General features: G+C 37.3%; 1 protein-coding gene and 1 long non-coding RNA gene across 4 annotated transcripts; both read left to right on the forward strand.

The window, feature by feature from the left end:
• The first annotated feature begins 300 nt into the window (after positions 1 to 300).
• LOC100265358 (diaminopimelate decarboxylase 2, chloroplastic) lies at positions 301 to 9,851 on the forward strand. 2 transcript variants are annotated; one of them, XM_010656744.3, is made up of 9 exons: positions 301 to 574; positions 1,134 to 1,747; positions 3,337 to 3,511; positions 5,393 to 5,542; positions 6,108 to 6,269; positions 7,418 to 7,603; positions 8,626 to 8,748; positions 8,871 to 8,960; positions 9,525 to 9,851. In XM_010656744.3, the coding sequence occupies exons 2-9, from the start codon at positions 1,257 to 1,259 to the stop codon at positions 9,603 to 9,605; spliced, it is 1,458 nt and encodes a 485-aa protein (XP_010655046.1). In that variant the 5' UTR covers positions 301 to 574; positions 1,134 to 1,256; the 3' UTR covers positions 9,606 to 9,851. The 2 variants fall into 2 exon arrangements, with proteins under 2 accessions (XP_010655046.1, XP_010655048.1); XM_010656746.3 differs by having other exon boundaries at positions 320 to 574; positions 1,139 to 1,747.
• Positions 9,852 to 11,502: 1,651 nt separating this feature from the next.
• Positions 11,503 to 22,946, forward strand: LOC100855137 (uncharacterized). 2 transcript variants are annotated; one of them, XR_786615.3, is made up of 3 exons: positions 11,503 to 15,265; positions 20,394 to 20,494; positions 22,660 to 22,946. It is a non-coding gene; the product is annotated as an uncharacterized LOC100855137 (long non-coding RNA). The 2 variants fall into 2 exon arrangements; XR_009466588.1 differs by lacking the exon at positions 11,503 to 15,265 and adding an exon at positions 18,666 to 20,194.
• The last annotated feature ends 496 nt before the right edge of the window (positions 22,947 to 23,442 follow it).

Below are 23,442 nucleotides of genomic sequence, written 5' to 3' on the forward strand. Positions count from 1 at the left end.
AGAACAGGTAAAACAAAAAACACATTTGAAAAATGTTTTTTTTTCTAATTAATAAAATATTTTCTTCTAATAATTTTATATTATAAATTTATAAATAATTTTTAGATATACAGTTTATTTAAATTAAAAAAATTATTTATTTTATTAATTTTAAAATAAAAATATATTTTATATTTTTTTAAAATAAATCAAATATGATAAAATCATTTTTATTAATATTTTTATTTTATTTTATTAAAAATTATAGTATATTCTATGAGATGAGATAAAATTGTTCTCATGATTTGTTTAATTTTTTTTTATCTCTACTAAATCTAAAAATCAAAACGCCACCCACTTCTCTCACTAGGGCATCAAGAAGCCCTTTTCTGAAGTTGCCATCCAGAGCAGAGAATCCCTAATTGATTTGTTTCTTCTTTTTTTTTTTTTTATTAATGTCTACTAAAACTAAAAATCAAGAGGGCCACCCACTTCTCTCAGTCGGGCATCAAGAAGCCCTTTTCTGAAGTTGCCATCCAGAGCAGAGAATCCCTAAAAAAGGCCTATTTTCCTCTGCCACGCTCAATCCTCGCAGGTACTAATCTAATCATGTTTTTATTTTTTTTGCAACCCCCGTTTGATTCCCAAGAAAATCCATCCCCCATTCGATTTCCGGGAAAATTCATCTTCGTTTGATTTCCGAGAAAATACATACAAAACCCCCAAGGAAAACCAAAAAATTTGCTTTTTTTTGCTCCCTGTGTTTTCTGGATCTGTTCTAGGTGTCTCTTTGCTTTTGTGCCATTGGATTTCAATTTCACGAACGCTAAATCCACGATTTTTGAGCCGGGCTGAAAAACACAACCTTTGCCTGCAAATCATGATCAGATTACCAAATAGCATCTTATTTTTTATATATATATAAAAAAAAAATTGGACAGATTTTTGTATCCTGTGCGCGGGCTGGACTGGTAGGAAATATCGGGAAACAGATGTTCTCTTTATGGCTTTTTTTGTTCTGTAAACAGTAAAAAAACGGGGAAAACACCATTTTTTTTGTTCTCTAAACAGTGCAATTTTGGGAACACGGAGAACAACAAAAACAAAAACAAGTTTCTAAATCAAACAAATTTTTGGTGTTTTTTGTTTTCAAGAACAGAAAACAGTTATTGAAAACACCAACCAAACAGGCCCCTAGAGACTTGACGGGCGAATCTGTTGTTTCACCTTAACATTTTTCACCGAAGGTCCTCTCTGCTGCTGCTTCTTCCTCGTCAATGGCGGCTACTAACCTTCTCCCTCAAACTCCCACATTCTCCAAATCCCTAAAATACCCTTTAAACCCAAAGTCATTTTCTCCATTTCCCAACTTACTTCTCAGATCCTCCCCTAAAACCCTGACGCTCAAAGCTGTTCTATCCCAAAACCCTGCAAAAACCTTAACCCCAGACGCACAAGCCAAGAAATTTCAGCACTGTTTCAGAAAATCCGAAGATGGGTTTCTCTACTGCGAAGGTCTCAGAGTCCAAGACGTCATGAACCAAGTAGAGAAAAGGCCATTTTACCTATATAGTAAACCACAAATTGCGCGAAATTTTGAAGCTTACAGGGAGGCTTTGGAGGGTTTAAGATCGATAATTGGATATGCGATTAAAGCCAACAATAATTTGAAGATTTTGGAGCATTTGAGGGAGTTGGGGTGCGGTGCCGTTTTGGTGAGCGGGAACGAGTTGAGGTTGGCTCTTCGAGCTGGGTTTGATCCAACAAGGTATAATTATAAATAGAAGAGTGTTACATTGTGCATTGAGGGAGAAATTATGTCACATTTCAATTTCTGTTTTAGTGTTTGGTTGTAAAAATCTAGGTTGTTGAATTATGTCACATTTCAATTTCTGTTTTTGAACGATGAGTGCTTAGAAGTTTATGATGGGTGTTGTAAAGTGTTTCAATTTCTCCTTATGCCTTTTTACGACTACAGTTTCTCACTTAATTTGCAATTAACTTTTAAGTTTTCCTACTTAACAACTAACAAGTGGTTAGATTTATTTCTTGTCTGCTAGGAGAGGTGGTATCCTGTTTGGTTTTTGTTTGATCACTATTGTAGTGGGGAGATTAGTTTATTATTTGTTGGTAACTTTTTTACCCCATTGGCAAGTGAACATGGAAGCTCCTGCATCCCCAAACAACTCCTTGCCACTCAACCCAGGCCTCAAGGGTTGGCAGATTATATTATATTAAGAGGCAAATCATAAAAATGAATGCTTTCTTGCAAATTAAGGCAGTCTCCATTAGCTTATTATTTGTTTGATCATTAGGAAGGGGGAAATGCAACCAAAAAATTGAGACTTCGGTATGAGTGTAGAACAACATAGTATAGGTAAACTTTGTGTAAATCAAAAAGCGTGCTCAATTCCTGGTTTCTCACAATTTCTAATAACCACAAAGGAAATTGCACCCTAAAAGTTAGCCTTTGATGTGATTATGAAACAGTTTAATTAATCTGATCAAAAAACAAAACAACTTAATGAACACTCTGCCCCCTGACTAGAGTGGGATCAATCAAATTAGTATTTTAAATAACCTATGATGGCCCCAACTTTAACCCATGATGGCCTTTTTATCTCTATCCAGTGCATTTGGAAAAAGTAGAATAGAAAATATTTTTGTGGACTTTAGAGGTTCGATTTATAAGAAAATTAGGATAATCGTATTAGGATAAGCACCTAACAAAAAGGATGCACAACCCAGAAAAACATGCAGCATACAAGCAGCGCACAAACAGAAAAGAAAAGTAAAACCTATGATTCTAACTAGCTAAACAATCCCCATAATATCAGCAAGGTCCAAAAAAGGCCAAGCAGTTTAGCTCACATCCCCTTTGGTCCACTAGAACCATCTTTAGAATCACATACTTGACCATTGAATAAGATCTGTCCATACCATCAAATGATCTATGATGATGCTTCTTCTAAGTGATCCAGAACTGCATAGTGGAGCCAGCTTCTAAATTGTCTTGTGATTGGCTCCTGCAAGAGCACCATGCCAACCAAGAAAGAATCCTTAATTGTTCAAGGAAAAACGCAAGAGATGCCAAGCATTGAAAACGCCTAGGACCATAGGCCTGAAATCTAACTATAATGAATATTTAGTCAGCAAATTCGAGGTTTGGTTGGCCTTGAAAAAGCTCTTTCTCAAATCTCTGCTTTGGTGGCTGAGAGGCCTGCATGAGGTGAAAATTTGTTAACACAAGATTTTATAGATCTATTAATTTGCTTCTTTATTCGGGTTTGATTTGGTGTTATGCTTGCGCAATTCCCTGTTTAGTTTAACTCCTTGTGTTGATTTCTGGATGAATAGGTGTATCTTTAATGGGAATGGGAAGCTTTTGGAGGATTTGGTGCTAGCTGCCCAAGAAGGTGTCTTTGTCAATGTTGATAGTGAATTTGATTTGGATAATATTATATCAGCTGCAAGAATTGCTGGCAAGAAGGTCAATGTTTTACTTAGGATCAATCCAGATGTGGATCCTCAGGTATGTGCTGTCATTGTTTAATTCTAATGTTACGAATAATGTAATGTTGTAGGGTGTTCATAGAACAGGTATTTCCCTTAGGTTGGGTAAATTTGGTTATGAGACTTTAACGATAAAACTACATGGAACTTAACTGACTACTTAAAAGTTTTCTGTTGATTAAATTCACTCAAGGGTCAAGTTTTGGTTAAATATGTGGTCCAACTCCTGAAACATGTGAGAATTTGGAGTGGTCAAAATTTTATGCATCGATGGTCGTTTTTAGTTATTTTAATCTCTAGGAGAAATGTACTTGGTGCTATTTAACTACTTCATTTTTAGTTGTGTAAATATGTTCATGTTTTGGGCTGTTCATAGAAAAGGTTTTGCTCCTTCAGTTCAAAGTTTGGCTTTGTTCATTTAGTAATATGAATTGAAGAGAATAAAACATTTGAACACAATTGACATCTCAAAAGTTTTCTGTTGATTGAATTCATTCAAGAGTTGGTTTTGGTTAAATGTACGAATCTTGGAACTTGTGAAAATTTTGGGTGCTAAAACTTTATACATCCATGATTTTGGTTTAGTTGTTGTCATTTTAAGGTTAATTATTATTAATTTCTTTAGGCAATAAAATTTATAGATATGCAAAAAAAGCAATACAACAAATTGCACAGTATACAACAAGTACCAAACGACAATCTCGGAAAAGAAAAAACATAAAAATCAACTCTCTCCCTCAACATGATCCCAACCAATCAAAATTAATCAAAGATATTGAGCCTTTTTTATTTACAACCTAACCCATACTAAAGGATTACTTAGGAATGAACATTTTAGCTTTTAATCTAAATATTTCTTGTTTTCAAATGCTTTTCAATTTCTTTCCTTCCAAATTGTCCACAAAATTCATAAAGGAGCAATTCTCCATACTTTCTTCATTTTCTTCCCATAGAGGCCAACTTAAAAGAGTCTCTTTGATCATGGAAGGGAACACCCAAACTATGCCAAATAAGGAGAATAGAACTGTCACCCTCTCCTTTGAAGTTGATCTAATGTCAACACCTTTCTTCAGCTAGCTCCCTAAGCAAAAAAGCTCGCCTTAGATGGGACCCATGAATTCCAAATTATACTCGTTGGGAAGGGAATTGATCTCCTTGACCCTCAAATAGAATAAAGAGATTTGATAGAACAACTTCATTCCTCAAATCCATCCAACCACCATATCGTTTTCTTCCTTCTTCACTAACTTATATTGCAATCTTGAGAAAAAAAGTCTCAATTATATTCAATTCCCAATTGTTTAAGTGTCTAGAGAAACATGAATTCTAATGATCCTCTTCTCATCCCATAAATCTGCCACCCAAGCCTCTGTGGATAAGGCTAAAACATACAAAGAGGGAAAGGACACACACAAGGGCCTTGGTGAGAAAAAGGTCCTTGGTGCTACTTATTTGATTTTATGTCGAGTTAATTGGTCATGTTTTCCATCAAGTCAAATGTATGTTATGATATATTTGGATTTGGGAATACTATCATGTAATTCTGACTAAAAAAAGGTACAATCATTGCTTTAATTGTGGTCTTGTCAATTAACCATAAATTTTAAATTATCTATCAGCAGAAATGATTCAAAGTTCTCTAAAACTATCATCCTCCAGAATCATCCTTCCAAAAAAAAAAAATCATTTTTTAAAACCCAAGCTGAGAGTACTTTATTAAGAAGTTGTTGGTGCCATCTAGTTAAGAAGTTAGATATCTGGGTATTGGAGGTTAAGACCCCTATTTGCTGCAATCCTTTGTGAATATTTTATAATAGAGCTAGCTAGGTTCGAATTTTTCAGTGTCATAATCTTCAATTTTGCACTTAAATAGTTATGTATGTATATATTTTTTTCATAGGTCCACCCATATGTAGCTACTGGGAACAAGAACTCCAAATTTGGTATTAGAAACGAGAAGCTGCAATGGTTTCTTGATGCTGTAAAGGCACATCCCAATGAGCTGAAGCTTGTGGGGGCCCATTGCCATCTTGGGTCTACCATTACCAAGGTATGTCATTGACTTTCTTCCTTTCGTTTTTTTTTTACTATGATTTTTCAAAGTTGACTTGAGTTAAACAAAGCTTTTTCTGTTATTTGATGATTACTTGTCTTTGCATGGTTAACATTTTTTAAAAGATTAAATTATTTTAGATCTGTTTCTACTTATATCTCACCAAATCAAGTATGTGTATATGTGAATTGTGCATTCTGGAAATTGACAAGGACATCTATCTGCTAATTTCATAATAGTCATTTTGTTTTTACGTGGCAAAACCCCTATTCCTGTAAGCAAACATTAGTGTCCCGCATTGTGATAAGACAATATTGTCTTTGAGATCTTTCTTTGTTGCATGTGTCTTCTCAGCCTTTCAAGTTGATTAACTGATCTGGTACTGAAACTTTCTTTCAATTGATGTTGGTTGAAGGTCTGTCATAACTTTTTCCTCTTGCTCATGATTTATTTGTTTTGCTCTCTTAATAGACCTTTTTATTCTCCTCCATTTTCACTATTCTTCTTTATCAATCAGTCTTTCTACCTTTTAAATTTTGAATTTTATTTTTCTTATTTTCAGGTGGACATATTTAGGGATGCTGCAGTTCTTATGGTCAACTACATTGATGAAATCCGAGCTCAAGGCTTTGAAATAAGTTACCTAAATATTGGAGGTGGTCTTGGGATTGATTACTATCATGCTGGTGCTGTCCTTCCCACTCCGAGAGATCTTATAGATACAGTGAGGATCATATTTCTAAATCTAGGCAAATAGCTTGTATAATACACAGTGTGTGCATAGTATCATGATTGTCCATATCTTCACCATGGTAGTAAGCATGTTTAAATAGGTTTTGAAAATGACAATTCCTAATATGTGGCTAGCAATTATACTTCTTTACATTCTTGATACCTTGTGCATAATGCACTGAATACTATTGACAGAACCGTACCTATAAATCTGGAAACTGGGTGAGGAAACCTTCCAAGCTCTGGCACATCATAAGTGGGTCTTAGAATTCTAGATCTACCTAGTCTACGCCTTATTTTGAGCTTTCAATTTTTCTGTTCCACTATTCAGAAACAAGAAAGCAGTAAAAGACATGTAAGAAAAGGAGGGATTTAATTAATGGGGGAAAAATTGTTGCCAGCTGAATCCCGACTAAAGTGAAGCAAAAAGGACTTTTTTTTGTTAAAAAATAAATAAATAAATAAAATTGATGGATTCTTAGACGATAATGATATATAGGCAGTTAAGGGCCCCCTAATTTAGAATACTTTGATGCTTTCAACAACTTAATTCCACACACTTTTATGATATACTGTATTATAGATGCTTGGGTTCATGCTTACATATTTATGCATCTGTTGGTATGATTTTGGATTAAATAGGGAATCAGATTTGTATGTTTGTGGGTATCTGGCTTTGATGCTGATAATGCTGGCTTGGATATATTGATCATGCCAGGCCCAGCATGTTGCAATCTTGACATGGCATATAAACTCCTAGTTCAATTTGTTATGTGGTTTTCATCGGTGCTTCCTTTTTTCAAGGAATAATCACTAGCCTAGGTTGTAGACCTTAATGCATGTCGATGATGCTCATTTCCCTGCAAGACTAAGGGTTGACTACATTGAGATAGATACTTTGAATCTTTACAAGCTGCTTGAACTCATGTCCAATTATGATAGTTTTATTTCAAAGGTTTCTGAGATTGGATGAAATTTTGGGATTTCTTTTCATGAAGGATTGAAAATGATGCTCAAATGCTGATTGAGACCAAGCTTCCTAGTGGAGTATGGTCATAACGAGAATTGTCAGAATTGGCAATTATTGCTTCAAGCAACAAAAGGTCAATTAATATTTTTCATTATGGGTTGTTGCTGTAGGTTCGGGAGCTGGTTCTTTCACGAGATCTTAATCTTATCATTGAACCTGGGAGATCACTTATTGCTAACACTTGCTGCCTAGTTAATCGGGTCATTGGAGTGAAAACTAATGGAACAAAAAATTTTGTTGTGATTGATGGCAGCATGGCTGAACTTATCCGTCCTAGTCTTTACGATGCTTATCAAGTAAGTAATTAAATTAGATCAGCTACTCTTGTTGTTGAATCTGCTTTTGGCTGCATGTGGTGATTAAAAATGATGAATATTCTGCTTTTTAATATAATTTATTGAGTTATTGATATTTATTTTTATTTTTTTCAAAGAAAAAACGTTCTTAAGAGTCTGTTGGCCCTTCACATCAGAAAGTTGTTGGTGGGTTTTCCTTTGGCCCTATTCCATGAAACACACGTCCATACCAGCTTTTCTAGTAGTATCATGAGTGTCTTCCTGAATACTTTCAATGAAGTACTTGGAAAGCGTGATTTCTTGAGGTGTCAAATTGAAATATGCTGGTGTAGTAATATTGATACTAATTGATCATATCTCATTCCTTAAGAATGGATCTACAATTGAGAATCTGTGTACTAAATATAAATTTTTGTTTGAGCCACTCTAGATGACAAAGGCGAATTTCCATTGTGGCAATTCTGATGCTCTCCTTTTTCACTGGAAAAGCATGCAGCTGTTTCCCACATGATATTTGGGATTAGCTCCATTACAAGTCAGGGTTTTTAGAGCATTGGAAACAGGACTTGCATTGAGTAATGAACACCTTCTTGCACACATTAACTGCTATGCACTTGTGACATCCTTTCAAAGAGCAGATTCATGCCACATGTCATCTTATTTTGAGGTTAGCCTCATTGCATTTGTACACTCCATAACTGTGGCAAACACTGACATTCATATCCCTATGTACCTGTCTTTGCAACCTTACTGAGCCAAAGAGTTTATTTGCCCCTGCCTTTTCTCCACTAAAAGCTTGACCCCTATTTTAATAGATTGATCTAGTTCTTCATGAACCAGGCTATTAATCTTCATTTTCTCAAGTTTGTCTCCTTTTTTTTCTGAAGAAATTATGTGGTGGTAAAGAAAGTAAACACAATTTTATAACTTGAACATTATTATGCTCTTGTAATCTTTTCTTACAACAGTTACGTTTTTTGGCATATCTTGGTTACAGTTTGCTTCTCTTTGTCTGATTGCAGCACATAGAACTGGTGTCTCCTCCACCTTCTGATGCTCAGATTTCAACTTTTGATGTGGTGGGCCCTGTCTGCGAATCTGCAGATTTCTTGGGGAAGGATAGAGAACTTCCCACTCCACCTAGGGTATGAGCTTGGTCTTTTCTAGGGGATGTATGGACATTGGCCGTATAAATCTTATTTATTTATTTATTTTTAGGCTGCAATAATCGTCGATATTTTTGCTGATTTAGAGTTCTACTTTTCAGGGAGCTGGCCTGGTTGTTCATGATGCGGGTGCTTACTGCATGAGCATGGCATCATCTTACAATCTCAAGATGCGCCCACCTGAGTACTGGGTATGGAAGTTTCGCTTTGAATTGTTTTTACCTGATTTTTATTTATTTTCAAATTTGATTTCATCTCTTAGCTATGTCTTAGTAAATAATTCTGTTCACATTCATTGATTAGATTAAATTTTAATCAACCTTCATTTGGTACTATCTTAGAATTCATTAATGGCTATTCTTTGGAGTTAAACAATCTCCTAAGATATCTTACTGCTTAGGGATCTTATTTCCATTGAAGGGCAAATCCTAGACGTGGCAACTCGCTAGTTGTAACATCAAATGATTTTCAAGGCCTCGTGATGGTTTCCTTGTAGAAGTCATCAGTTGGTCCATGAATCATCATTTATCACTGGCTTATAAATCCAACTTTTCCTTGTAGTAAATCTTAAAACATAGAATTAAAGTGGCTGTTCCACTCATCTCTGCCATACAAATGATGCGACAAAATTCGTGATAGTGTCTGCCACTAAATTTCCAGCATGCCTCATGCATTTAGTTAAAATTTTATTTTGCTCTTTCCCAAATTCTATTCTTTCAAGAAATAAGTGCTGGGATTTTGAATTGATGTCTTAGGTTGAAGATGATGGATCCGTGTCCAAGATCAGGCATGGAGAGACATTTGAAGACCATGTAAGGTACTTTGAGGGGCTTTGATTGTATGGTGGCAGACATTGACATTCCTACTTAGGGCTAAGAAGCTTGTTTGTTGCTTTCAATCTATGCATGGTCTGTTGGTGGAAATTGTGTATCTGAATACTCCATAGTAGCTGAATTTTATTTATCAGCTGATCTATCAATTTATTATGATCCATTATTAGACAAAACAAAATATGATGATGATGATAGAGAGAGAGAGATGTTGACAAGTCAACTTAACTTTCTCCTTAAGTCTTTCTTAAACCACCTTCTATTTTTGCCAGTTGCTAGGCAAGCAAGCAGTGTGCCATGCATTATCTTTCTGTTAAGAGTCATTTCCATTGTAGGCAGTTACATATGGGCATTGATCTCATTTCTGAAGTAGCACCTTTGGTTTTGCTTCACCTATAATCATCTGAAATGGGGTAGGTAGATGAGGGAGAAAAATGAGATGTTGGTACACTATGTAGCATGGCTAAAACTCTCCTTTACTAAAATGCTAGTATATCAACATCACAGACCTCACCTCACCTTTGTGAACAAACCAGGGATCACCATCTTTTCATCTATTGAACCTGGAGATTGGGTGATACTGAGATTTAATATTGTGCTAATGACGATTGGATTGGTTTGAACCGGACAAAGACAAGACGTGGGAGATGGGGTTGGCATTGATGAACCCCACCACAGCTCCATGGTTTGGTGGAACACATGCATGCTCTTTAATAGACAATAACCCTTAGGTGACACGATATTGTCATTAATTTTTCGGTTCATCCGTCAATTCAAACTTGGAGATGTTCTTACTCGCCCAATTAATGCATGACCTGCCCTACTCTTGTAACGCGGAAAGTAATGGTATTTGTAGAAAAATAGACCTGGGTTTTTAGCCATTTGAGGGGGGTGAAACAGGGGAAAGCAGGGTGGGCATGTTGAGATTATAGAGGACCAAACATGGATATATTGTTTGTTGAGATGTTGCTCCCTTTGATTTTTTGTTTTCTTTTCTTTTTTCTTTTTTCTTTTTTGTATTTTGGAGAAGGAAATGCTCGTCATTTCACCACTTTTACCCATCTCATTAGATAGCAAAAGATGATTGGGTAATCAATCAGAATGTGACGGATAATGATTTTTAAAATAGTTTTTTAGAACAGTTTTTTTTAAATAAAGTTCTTAAAAACAATTTTTTAGAACAAATGACCTTCCGATAGTTATTTTTTAAAACAAGTGAAAATATATCTTGAATAAATGTTCAAAACTTGTCTTCTATTAAAAATTTGTCAAATATGTTTTTGAATATAAAAAACAATTAATTGTTTTTAATAATAAAAATTGTTTTTAAAAATCGATGCTACCTATAAAAGTAAAGAGCTATTTGCAGACCCCCATTTGGGGCCTTTCATGCAGCTGCTCATTTTGCCACGTGGAAGAGCCTTGCTCAACCACGTGTCTTCTTTTGAGAGGACAGTGCAGAATCATATGGTGCTTTTGAAGTGCCAATGGAAGGTTGACAGGTGGCATGGGGATCTGCAGGCCGTTGTCTTGAGGAGCGTCTTCTGTTATTAGTGGCGTAGTGGAGGCGGGCAGCTGCAGAGAGGGAGGTGCCTGGGCTGCCATTGGAAGATATTTTTGGAGCTGCAGGAGAGAGGGAGGTGCCTTTTTCTGTTGCAGGAGGAGCGTATCTGCAGGAGGGGGGTGCTTTTTCAGAGGGGGCGATTCTGCTGAGGAGGGGGGAGATATTTTTTTGGAGGATGGTATCATTTTCAGGAGGGCTGGCTGGTAGGAATAGAGAGAGACATTAGAGCTTTAAGGGAGGAGAGTTTAGCTTGAGAGAAGAAGGAACTCAGGCATTTGGAAGACGAGTCTAGGGTAACAAGGAAGAAAAGGAAATCTGAGAAGGCAGTTCCAGGTACGTTTGATGTAGTTTTTTTTTCATCATTTCCACTCATGACTCTGTTTTCTTTGATCTTCTATCTTTTTTTTCTATGGTTATCTCTGATTTTCTGGGCATTGGATGATTGTTTGAGCATGTGATGACGTATTACTTTTCTCTTACATTGTTTATCTGAATATGGCTCACTCCTATGATGGAATTTTGTTGATGCTTTCATCTTGATATTTGTTATGACTTGTCTTGTTGCACCACTGGTTGGGGAACCCTTGATTTCAACTTGAAAGGGGATCCCACTATGGCTCTGCTCACCTTATCTATTGGGTTTTAAGTAAGTTGTGTTTTGTCTTGCTCTCTCACCTCTATTTCCGGTGCCTCAACCCATATCTCTGCTCTCTGGTTCATATTTTTGGATCTGCTCTGGATGATCGTTTGCCTGTTCTGACCTGTGCTTGAGAATGAGAGGGCTGCGCGTTAGCTTACTACCCCAAATCTGTGACCTTAGTGGACAAGACATATGCCTGGTTTACATCAGCCGCTATTCTAGCTGTTAGGTTTGCCATTGATACAGAAAGCTATATTCTCCTTTGGTGGCAGCGAGAGTAAAACGGGGTCGGGCTCCATTAGGACATGCCATGTGTGGATGTTCTCACATGTTTATATTATGCTCCTCACAATTTCCAGGTGTTGCTTTAAGCCTGTTTTATTCCTTGTCATAATAGCAAGTGAAAGAGATCATAATGAAGGAGATTTGACCATGGAATAATCCAAAGAACCAGAATTCAAGAGTTAGAGATGCCATGAGAGGTATTAATGGTTTACGGAACTCAAAAGCTCTTCTGTAACCTCTCATCCTCTCACTCAGAGTCTCTGTTCCTCGGGTCTAAGCCATGACCAGTGAGAGAGAGAGAGATACGCAGACAATAGAGGTGTGGCAATTCTTCTCTACTGTATCGACTAATGAAGGGTCCTCAGGCACTGGTGAGGCAGAGATTAAAGCCGCCATAGGACTATCTGGGCATGGTTTCAACTCTGTTTGTATTATAAGGATTTTCCTAACTCGGTCACACATGGTTAAAGCTCAGGATGGTATGAAGGCTGCATTGGGATGCATGACTGAAAATGACTGTGGATAGTACATGTATGATACTGTCAAGGGAAGGGACTGGTTAGGTGTCCAGGATGCTATTCAGTAAGTGTGTGGGGAGGCACCAGAAGCAGTGATAAGGCTTGAGAACTACACCTCCAGTTTGGGTGCATGGAAGCCTTATCCACCGCCACCGATGTATTCCAGACCTGGGAAGTCGTCACATGACTTGCTTAGTGACAGCCAATGCAATTCCATCTCAAGAGACACAGTTGGCCCTGAGGATGCGTTTAGGGGGTTTCCATCTAATTCGAGTCCATCCTGAAGTCTTCCATCCGCTGACCTGGTGCCTCCATCAGTCCCGGATGGTGATATTCATGAGCTTCCTAGGCTCCCCTTCTAGTTTGACCTTGAAACCTTCAAGACCTTCAAGTGGGATAGGTCATCCTGCCTCCTTTTGGTTGCCAGTGATCCCAACCTTTTTTTTTATATACTATAAATAAATTGGTGGTATCAGGTACAACATTTCGGTTGCCATTACCTCTGCAAGCTGTTCCTCTCAGTTTCTCCACCCCCTCAAGTGATCAGAAAATGAAGACATCCAGCATGCGCCAACTTCTTCTGTCAATGATAATAGTCAACTTGAAAATGCCGAATGATTTTAAGTAACTCCATGGGATATAAATACATTGTTCCAGACATTGTTCCAAGCATGGAAGGGTAAGTTCGCAAGCAATTTCAGCGTGTTCTCGAGAAACAAAAGATGCAGTTCATGTTCAGAATAAAGGTAACAAGTGTTGATACATCTGGAGACCTTGTTAAATTGACACTTGAACCAGCAGCCAGTGGTGAGCAGAGCACACTTGAGGCTGATTTTGTTCCTGTCTCAGCTGGCGTCCGTGCTATTGATGATGTAATTCCAGGTTCCATGTTAACTCACAAGGCAGAAGAGGAGGGGAGCTTATAGGTGCAAGAGTTGACTGAATTGGAGAGACAAGGACAAGGGATGTCTGTGGTAAGATAGATGTGATTTGTTACAGGCCACAACTGTTCACGGCTCGGACCAAGTGACTGTGCCAGCCGCTTCGTCTGAATCGTACTGCACTTCTAAATCTTGTTCTAGCGAACGTTGGAGATGGAGCAATAATCATAAACAATCTACTTCAGCATTTGAAAGAGCACAAAAACCCAGTAATGGAAGGAGTTTTGGCTGACATAGAGAGCATGCTAGTTCAGGGAAGAATGGAATTGCCTCTCAGCTTGTGTTTTGCAGTTTTGAGAGGAGATGACCTATTGTTGTATCAGTTGCTGAAACGTGGTTTGGATCTAAACGAATTGGACAGCAACGGATGAATTCCTCTGCATATTGCAGCGTTCAAAGGGAGAGCCAAATCTAAAAATAGATTCTTGTTCTACCTATTCATAGGAAGAAGAACCCCCAGTGCAAATTCAAAGTTCTGAAGTTTTGCTGCTTCCCTACAAGGAAGAAACATCAACTGCTGTAGAGATCACAACAGAACAAGTTGGGTCTTCAGTAGTTTCAGGCTCCAATGCAGAATTATTGGACTTTGATAGCTGGTTCACAAGGCTCCTCATTCATATGGCCACCTCGGGGTACCTCTGATCAGTCCTCGCCCATAATCAGTTTCAGTATACTCATGATCTTGCAGTATTCATCACTCTGGTTCCGTTGGGATTTTAGAGAAGGCATGCAACTGGTGTTCAAGGTGCACCAAGTTCAGAATCCCACTTGTGCACTGGACCTACAAGCATGACCCGTTTTGCATGGCCACCTTTGGCATGCAACCAAGGGGCCACTTGTCATCTTTCACTTCCCCCATACCTCTTTGATTTTGAAAATAATTCCCAAACTTCATTTTGTAATTCCAAATTCTGTTTTGTTTTAAAATAACTTCAAGTCTTCAAAGTTTTCATCCTTAGAGTCTTTAGGTTCCACAAGACTCATTTTCAATAAAATTTGGTTGCTATTTCCTCTTCGGCAAGCCATTTTCACATTTTCTATTTTTTTGAAATGTTTTAAAATAGGGAAAATTAGGTTTTGGGCTCTTGATATGGAATATATATGGTTTTGAAAACCTAAGTGTATAAAATATGAGATGTCACTGTTAATTGGTAAAATAATATCCAAAACATGCATTATGTCCTGTTTACTTTTCTTCTTCCCAGATTGCCCCTAAATTTCTCCATGTCATCAGCAAATTATCCCATGTCAGCAGAACACAAAGAAACCCGACCCGAGAACCAGGAATCTCTCTCTCTTCCCGTCATTTTGCCCTAACCCCATCTCAGGAAATTCCCAATTTCTAAATTTCTCATCTTCTTCCCACAAGCCCCTCGTTGAATTTGCTAGCTACCTCTTCATGTCGTGGCATTTCGGTCGACAACCCTTCAATCAAATCTTTCTCATATTTCAGATACGTGGGTTTTCAAAACCATATATCTTCCATAGCAGCCTGCAATCACAACTTTCCCTTTTTAATACACCTGCTTCACTTGCTCCAATTTTAAAGTGCCCAAAAAAATTTTCACTTGCGTAATTTCCTCACGAAAATGTCTTCCATCGGAACTTCAAAGGGAATCCTGGAAATCGGAAAGTTCGCTTTCTATGTCTCAATCCCGATTGATCTGATGTATACTTTGGCAAACAATTCCGAGAATATGAAGAAACTCGTCCAGAAGGTATTCTTTTTCCTCAGTCGGTGCTATGAAATTGGTGTGTTCTGGTTATTGAATTTGTGATTACATGACACCTGGGGATTTTTTGAAGTAAAAGAGAAGAAAATGCTTAAGAAAATGGACCATTCTGAAGCATTTTATTTTTCTTTCATCCGAATGGTCCTTAGTTTGTGGAGAATATTCTCGATAGGGCTGAACTAGTTTTTCTTTAGAAGATTGAATCGAGATTTATTACGTTTTTGTGGTTTGGAAAATCCTTATTAATTGGTTGATAGAGTAATTTTGGGGATCCATCATTGATGTTAGACATTTTTTGAATTGGGAACTATTCTGATTCTTACACGTCGTGTTTAGGTCTAACATTTTCAGACTATAAACTTCTTGGATACGTGTCCAATGTTCCTCAAAAGTCTCCTTACTTATACAGGAATCAAATATCTCTTTTTTACTAGCTTATATGAATTTATGAATGAAGCAATGGTAAGTTAGTATAATTTCTTAGGAATTTGATCAAATAGAATCTGCCTATCCACCTTTGCTAAAAGGATTCTCGAGGCTCTCAGAGAATTAATGGTAAACAATAAGGATAGGGAGAATAAGGAGATAAAGAGCAGAAGTAAGACAAGGTAGCTCCAAAATATTGGGGTTGTGACAATGTTGATAATGTTGCTCTAGGCAAAACATGACTATGAAAGCAGACTCGACATGGGTTTCCCCCAAACACTTGGATTTTGCCTCTGGTTTCACAGGCTTTTGAAGTATGGCTAGATACTAGACCAGTGATAGCCCCAAACACTAGGATTTTGCCTCTGGTTTCACGGGCTTTTGAGATACAAGAAGGGACTAGGCTTGTATATAATATTTTGAGCTGCTTTTAAGGTTTATGGCACATTTTTTTATCTCTTAATTGGATTTGAAATTCAATACAACACCCTAAATGGTTGTGTTACTAGTGATCTTATGTTTTTTTTTTGTATTTTCCCAATGAGATGTTTTGCAACAATAAATGGTTGCTTAGGTGTTAAGGAATGTTTAAAAAATTTCTTAAATAAAATTTTAAATTGTTTTCAAGAATAATTTTTTTTTTTTTGAGAACTTAAATGTGAAAACCAGTTTTCTTGGCTTTTTCTCCATGAATGCACTAGAAAGAGTTTTTAAGAAAAGAAATGAAATCATCAACCCAATCAAAGAGAGAAAAAAAAAAAAGAAATGATGAAATTATCAAAATGTTTCCTAGTTCCTGTTAGTTTTGTGTTGTAAGAAAACATGTACGCTTGCAGGCTTGGTTAAAATGTGTGAAAATCAATGATACATATCAAGGTAGCTTATTTAAATCAGTGATCAGGTTCATATTTATTACGTCTTAGGTTTTATTAGGTAAGTAGAGACTTATGTTTTAATTAGGTAAGTAGAGACTTATGTTTTAATTATTCTTGTTGGTATTATCCTTTATTCGTAAAAGCTAGAATTCATATTTGTATGTCTATCATCTTCTGAAATACGTTCATATTGTTTGGTGGAAGTTTGATGTATATTTTTGAATTTACTTTGATTAGTTTTCTTAAGACTTTTGTTGTGCTTAGGAGAGAATTTGATTAATGTGCTTCTAAAGGATTGTGGACTATGTTGCATGGGTTGGGGTATGAGTGTCAAGTGCAGGTGTTTGTCTAATTGTTCAATCCTTCATAACTCAAATTTTAGGTTGTGAAGACTTGGCTAAAAATGATCCAAAAAAGGGGCATGGACACCTTTTCCCTCTAAAAAAAAATCAATTAAAATAAATTGACATAAAAATTAATTGACATGAAAATAAATTGACAATGAAAATATCCTATTTAAAAGCTCCCACCTTAAGGTACCCTAGGTACTACTTTAGCTAAACATGAACTCAACCTCTCCCAAGCCTTGGGTCTTCCTTTGTGACCCTTAGAGCTTCCCATTATATGGTTCTCTTGAGTGCTCAAGTGGTCCACCAATGGTTTTTTGGGACTGTACCTTAGGTACACCTTAATGACCTTTAAGTATTACCTTAAGAGACCCTAGGTACTACCTTAACTAAACTTGAACTCAACCTCTCCCAAGCCTCGGGCTTTCCTTTGTGAGCCTTAGAGCATCTCATTATGTGGTTCTCTTGAGTGCTCAAGTGGTCCACCAAAGGTTTTTTGCAATTGTACCTTAGGTACTACCTTAAGAGCCCTTAGGTACTACCTTAATGGCCTTTAGGTACTACCTTGAGGGACCCTAGGTACTACCTTAGCTAAACATGAACTCAACCTCTCCCAAGCCTCGGGTCTTCCTTTGTGACCCTTAGAGCATCCCATTATGCGGTTCTCTTGAGTGCTCAAGAGGTTCACCAAAGGTTTTTTGGGACTGTACCTTAAGTACTACCTTAAGGGCCCTTAGGTACTACCTTAATGGCCTTTAGGTACTAGCTTAAGGGACCTTAGGTACTACCTTAAGGTAAACATGAACTCAACCTCTCCCAAGCCTCGGGCCTTCTTTTGTGACCCTTAAAGCATCCCATTATGTGGTTCTCTTGAGTGCTCAAGTGGTCTACCAATGGTTTTTTGGGACTGTACCTTAGGTACTACCTTAAGGGCCCTTAGGTACTACCTTAATGGCCCTTAGGTACTACCTTAAGGGACCCTAGTTACTACCTTAGCTAAACATGAACTCAACCTCTCCCAAGCCTCGGGTCTTTCTTTGTGACCCTTAGAGTATCCCATTATGTGGTTCTCTTCAGTGCTCAAGTGGTCCGCCAAAGTTATTTTGCACTGTACCTTAGGTACTACCTTAAAGGCCCTTAGGTACTACCTTAATGGCCTTTAGGTACTACCTTAAGGGACCCTAGGTACTACCTTAACTAAACTTGAACTCAACCTCTCCCAAGCCTCGGGTCTTCCTTTGTGACCCTTAGAGTATCCCATTATGTGGTTCTCTTCAGTGCTCAAGTGGTCCACCAAAGTTATTTTGCACTGTACCTTAAGTACTACCTTAAGAGCCCTTAGGTACTACCTTAATGGCCTTTAGATACTACCTTAAGGGACCCTAGGTACTACCTTAGCTAAACTTGAACTCAACCTCTCCCAAGCCTTGGGTCTTCCTTGATGACCCTTAGAGCATCCCATTATGTGGTTCTCTTGAGTGTTGAAGTGGTCCACCAAAGGTTTTTTGGGACTATACCTTAGGTACTACCTTAAGGGCCCTTAGGTACTACCTTAATGGCCTTTAGGTACTACCTTAAGGGACCTTAGGTACTACCTTAAGGGACCTTAGGTACTACCTTAAGGTAAACTTGAACTCAACCTCTCCCAAGCCTCGGGTCTTCCTTGGTGACCCTTAGAGCATCCCATTATGTGGTTATCTTAAGTGTTGAAGTGGTCCACCAAAGGTTTTTTAGGACTGTACCTTAGGTACTATCTTAAGGGCCCTTAGGTACTACCTTAGTGGCCTTCAGGTACTACCTTAAGGGACCCTAGGTACTACCTTAAGGTAAACTTGAACTCAACCTTTCCCAAGCCTCGGGTCTTCCTTTGTGACCCTTGGACCATCCCATTATGTGGTTCTCTTCATTCCTCAAGTGGTCCACCAATGGTTTCTTGGGACTGTAGCTTAGGTACTACCTTAAGGGCCCTTAGGTACTACCTTAGTGGCCTTCAGGTACTACCTTAAGGGACCCTAGGTACTACCTTAAGGTAAACAGACTCTTTCCTTTAAGGAGATAAGAGCTTTGATGAACCAACTTGGGGAAAATTTGACAGTAATGATGACATGGAGTCAATATGGGGATGAACTCAATCGATGGTACTAGCAAGGTAAGCAATACTCCCATTTAAAGGATATGTATGTGTTTGGGGGGTGGAGTTGCATTTGAGTATGCTTAGCATTTGTCATGTTACTGAAATGCATGCTCATCCCCCATCTGCTTCTAATATTAGGAGTATGCTTAACGAGAAATACATTACCTGCATAAGTTGCTCAAAAGTTCATCTGTTCAGTGTGCATGCAAGTTATACTAGCATATAAAATGAAAAATTGCAAACAGGACATGTGAAAAAGGTCTAATGTTAGATCCCAGATTTGATTCATAATCCAATGTGTCATTTATTTTTAACTATGGTTAAACTTGAAAGAAAGAAATTTAAAATACTTTCACTCAAACCAACTTTATTTGGTTGAGAAGTTTGTACCCTATCCAATTTCACCCAAACACAAGGTAGTAAAAAAACATTATCTGTAATTGTACATGTCAGCAGCAAGGATGACATGAATGTCCTTGTTCTCAATGTAAGATAAAGTGTATATCTCGGGGACATAGGCTCTAAAATGCATGGCAACTATGATAACTGGCCAATATTTGACCCATTTCGATGAACATAGATAATGTATTTGGAGACTGGCTCAAAAAGGGATAGGAGAGTTAAGATGATCTCACTGGGTGAGTCTTGGATTTGGAATTTGAGGGCCTTCTGAACTCTTAGGAATCAGATCTGCTGGTATGCTGATGCTGACAATTGATTTGGTTTATCCATACATGGGCTGGCTTGAGACTAGGTTCTGGAAAACATATGCTCACCTTGAATCACAAAATAGTGCAAGAGTGACATAACCTGAACCTAATTTTTATGAATGTTATTGTATGATGGTACTTTTAGAAAGCTGAACTCAAACCCAACCACATCAGACTTGGTGTGATCATAGTTTGATAACTATATTGCAACATCCCATTTGATGCATGCATTTTAATGGAAAATTTTCAACTACTTTAAAAGCTAGTCGCCGAAGCCAGTTCTTGGAGTGTTGCTGATTTGTGCTGTTTATAATGAAATGTGGAACCGTGCTTACATGCAGCCATTTCCTGCAAAATGCAGAGGCTTAGGTCTGCTACTAGGCAGCCCATTCTAGCACCCTAGAAAAAGGAGCCTACATTGGGTAAGCAAGCTTCCTATATCAAAACGTGCAACTTGGGTTCATGTAGGAGCATCTGTATAATATTTTCCCATTTATCTGCTGCAAATGGTTCTTTGTGATTTTTCATTGTTTGAGACTTTGATCAGTAGCTGGCAGTAAAGTTTGATTTTGCATTTTTCTTCTGAATTTGGTGTTCACTATAAGTCCATTAATTTTGTAGGTGGATCATGAGAGACAAAACTGAGGTGCAGAATGGAAGACGAATGTTGTGTGACAGAGAGTATTCTTTGCAATACTCGGTCAAAATGGAGTTGGTTTGAGGTAAAAGCACTTGCACTATCTCAGAGCATCAGTCTAATCATGTCTCATTTGATTTTTGTGTTAAAGAATTTTAAAAGCTATTTTAAAACCTGTAGCTAGTTTAAAAGTTAAGTGATGGTTTAATGGTTTTCAAGCTGGACCGAATAAATTAGGGTGATGCTACTATTTTGGACCAATGTTAATTTAATGGCAAGGTCATGATTAGAGCCACCTAAGAGCCTATAAGATTTTTTTATCTCTTTTTGGTACTGCTTAGGTCAATCCTTCTTCAATGAGAGGAACCTTCTTGGGTGGAAATGGGAGTTTTGTGGGCAAAAGGCAGAGGAAAGCATGGAAACCTGTGCCACTATGTTTGTTTTTTATTATTTGGGTGGATAAAAATCATAGATAGTTTGAAGATGTGGAATAGCCCAAATGCTTAAAACCTGTTTCATATGAGCCCTTCTCCTTTGCTGAAGAGAGTGTCTTGATGCTTGATCTGTGTCTATGTTAGATTGCATTGACTGGTTGGCTTCTTATTAATGGGAGGGTGCTGGTTTTTTATTTTCCATTTTGAATTTGAGCACCGATGGCATACTACATGTTTGTTGGTTGAAATCTTGGTTGTTTAAAACATGTGAGAGAAAAGTTGAGAAAAAAATATGTAGAAACTTTATCCTTGGACACATCATCTTCACCAACTTCGGTTTTCTTGTCACTGAATGACCACTTACAGCAGAATAACAACCCATTGTCTTTTAATCAGCCATCAATGATGTTAAAAGACACGAGTCAAGATAGAGAAACTCAGCCATCAATGAGCTTAAACAAGATTTGGCTAATAGGTTTGGTATAGAGGGACAATTGGAGGACCAACAGAGGATAGGCTGGAAACTCGTGTATGTGGATCATGAGAATGACGGTCTGCTAGTGGGGGATGATCCTTGGGAGTAAGTTCGCTATTTCATTAGTTAATAGAGCTCATTTATATTTGTGCATTTTAATATGAAGGAGTGGTAATACTAGAAAATGTGGAATAGGAAACAATCGGATTCTGAAGGAGTTATGAGGTGGGATCAATTCAAGGTAATGATGCGGGAAAGTATCTAACATGATGTGGTCATTTGCATTGAAGACCGTCTGATGCACCAATAAAAAAAAATGGTTAGATTTAGATTGAAGGAGGGATGAGAGTAGAGGAAGCCCAAGAACGGCATAGGTTAACATGGGGAGAAAACACATGATTTCATTTGATTTAACAGAGTATGCCTTTAGCAGAGCCAAATGGAAATGGGGGATTTCTGTATCAAAGCTGAAATAGTTGGGATTTAAGGATTTTATGAGTTGGGTAATAGTCAATTTTGTTGATTTGTTGTCAATCTTTGGGGGCACTGTTGGAGAGAGTAAAATTACAGATAGTTTGAACATCGTGCTTATGTATGATGGTATATTTGTACTTTGGCAAACTTCTATTTACTTCAAGTTTTCCTGAGTAGCTAAGTTTGATCTAGAAAATGGATCAATGTGGTGTGTGTTGCACCAGTACATTGAAATGTGGCATGATGGTGTAGGTTCATTTAGAGTATTTATTTAGAAAACAATAAACAATCTCAAATAAAATATCAATTTGCTTTTTCCATTAGTAAAAGGTGGATTAATAAAACATTTTATTTAAAATGAAACTCTCTGTTCTATTATATTTCGATTTGTTACTTTTAATATATTTTAATCCTCAAAATGATTCTGAAGGTGAGTGATTCTTTTGATTGTTAGTTATGTTGTGGGAATGAGAGTAAACCATGATTTGGAATATGTTATTTGGACCATAAATAAGTAGGCTATTAGCATTTTTCTGTACCCTGCAGTGTCTAATACTTCACTTTGAATAGCATGGAACTATTGCTTACTGTTATTAAGAATAGCTTTGATTGCATATCTGATTCTGGGAACAAGTTGACTTCGTGCTAGCTTCATTTGATTTGGACAATAAATATCATTTTATTTAATGGCAAGAAAGCATGATTTTTCATTTGGTTCTTATTTCATTTTTTTACTGTTGTTGCTTTGGTCAATGTAATTTTCTCTACATGTATATTATGTTTATTTAATGTTACATTATAACCTCATTATGTTTTTTTTTTTTTTGCTTTTCTCTTGAAATGAACGCTGATGTTTTGACTTAGCAGGTGAATTTAGGTTAAAAGATGAGTACTCCGGATGCAACTCGAGCAGAACTTGCTCTTGTAATTTTGTATTTGAACAAAGCTGAAGCTAGGGATAAGATATGCAGGGCAATACAATATGGTTTGAAAATTTGGCGTGATGGACAGCCTGGTACTGCCCAAAATGTTGACAAATCAACCAGCTTGGCATGGAAAGTTTTCCATCTTTTTAAGGTTGGGTGATACCGTACATTGTGGTGTAAAACTTTTATCTATATATATATATATATATATATTAATCTTGTCTCCTATTTCTGTTGGCTTCTCCATTGTATACATAAGCAAAAGGGACACCCTTAGTGCATTAAAAAAAAAAAATTGATGTTGAACTTGCATTAAATCAAACACCAGAATGAGCATTCAAGTATCCTGTGAAAACGATGGACCTATAAGTACTGATTACAGATGCTTATGATGAGATGATCTATTTGGATGAACTCAGGTCTCACAAATGGGACCATTAATATCTGAAGCCTCTTATACAAAATGGTACTATTTTTTACCTAGGTATTGATTGAATTTGTATGATAATGAACCCCAAGAACCATCCAGATGTATAGTTACAGAATTGTGACATGGTAAGTTAATTATGAGCTAATTCAATACGATCGTTTTAGTATGTAACATTTTTTTCCTGGTGGACTTGGAACCTTAAGCCTCCCACAACCCCACCCAGTCCTCTTCATTACCACTTCAGGCAAAGGCATCAAGGGCAAAGTATTCAAAACCGAATTCACTCGCACCCAA

Source organism: Vitis vinifera, chromosome 9 (assembly GCF_030704535.1).
Source record: "Vitis vinifera cultivar Pinot Noir 40024 chromosome 9, ASM3070453v1".
Lineage (NCBI taxonomy): Eukaryota > Viridiplantae > Streptophyta > Magnoliopsida > Vitales > Vitaceae > Vitis > Vitis vinifera.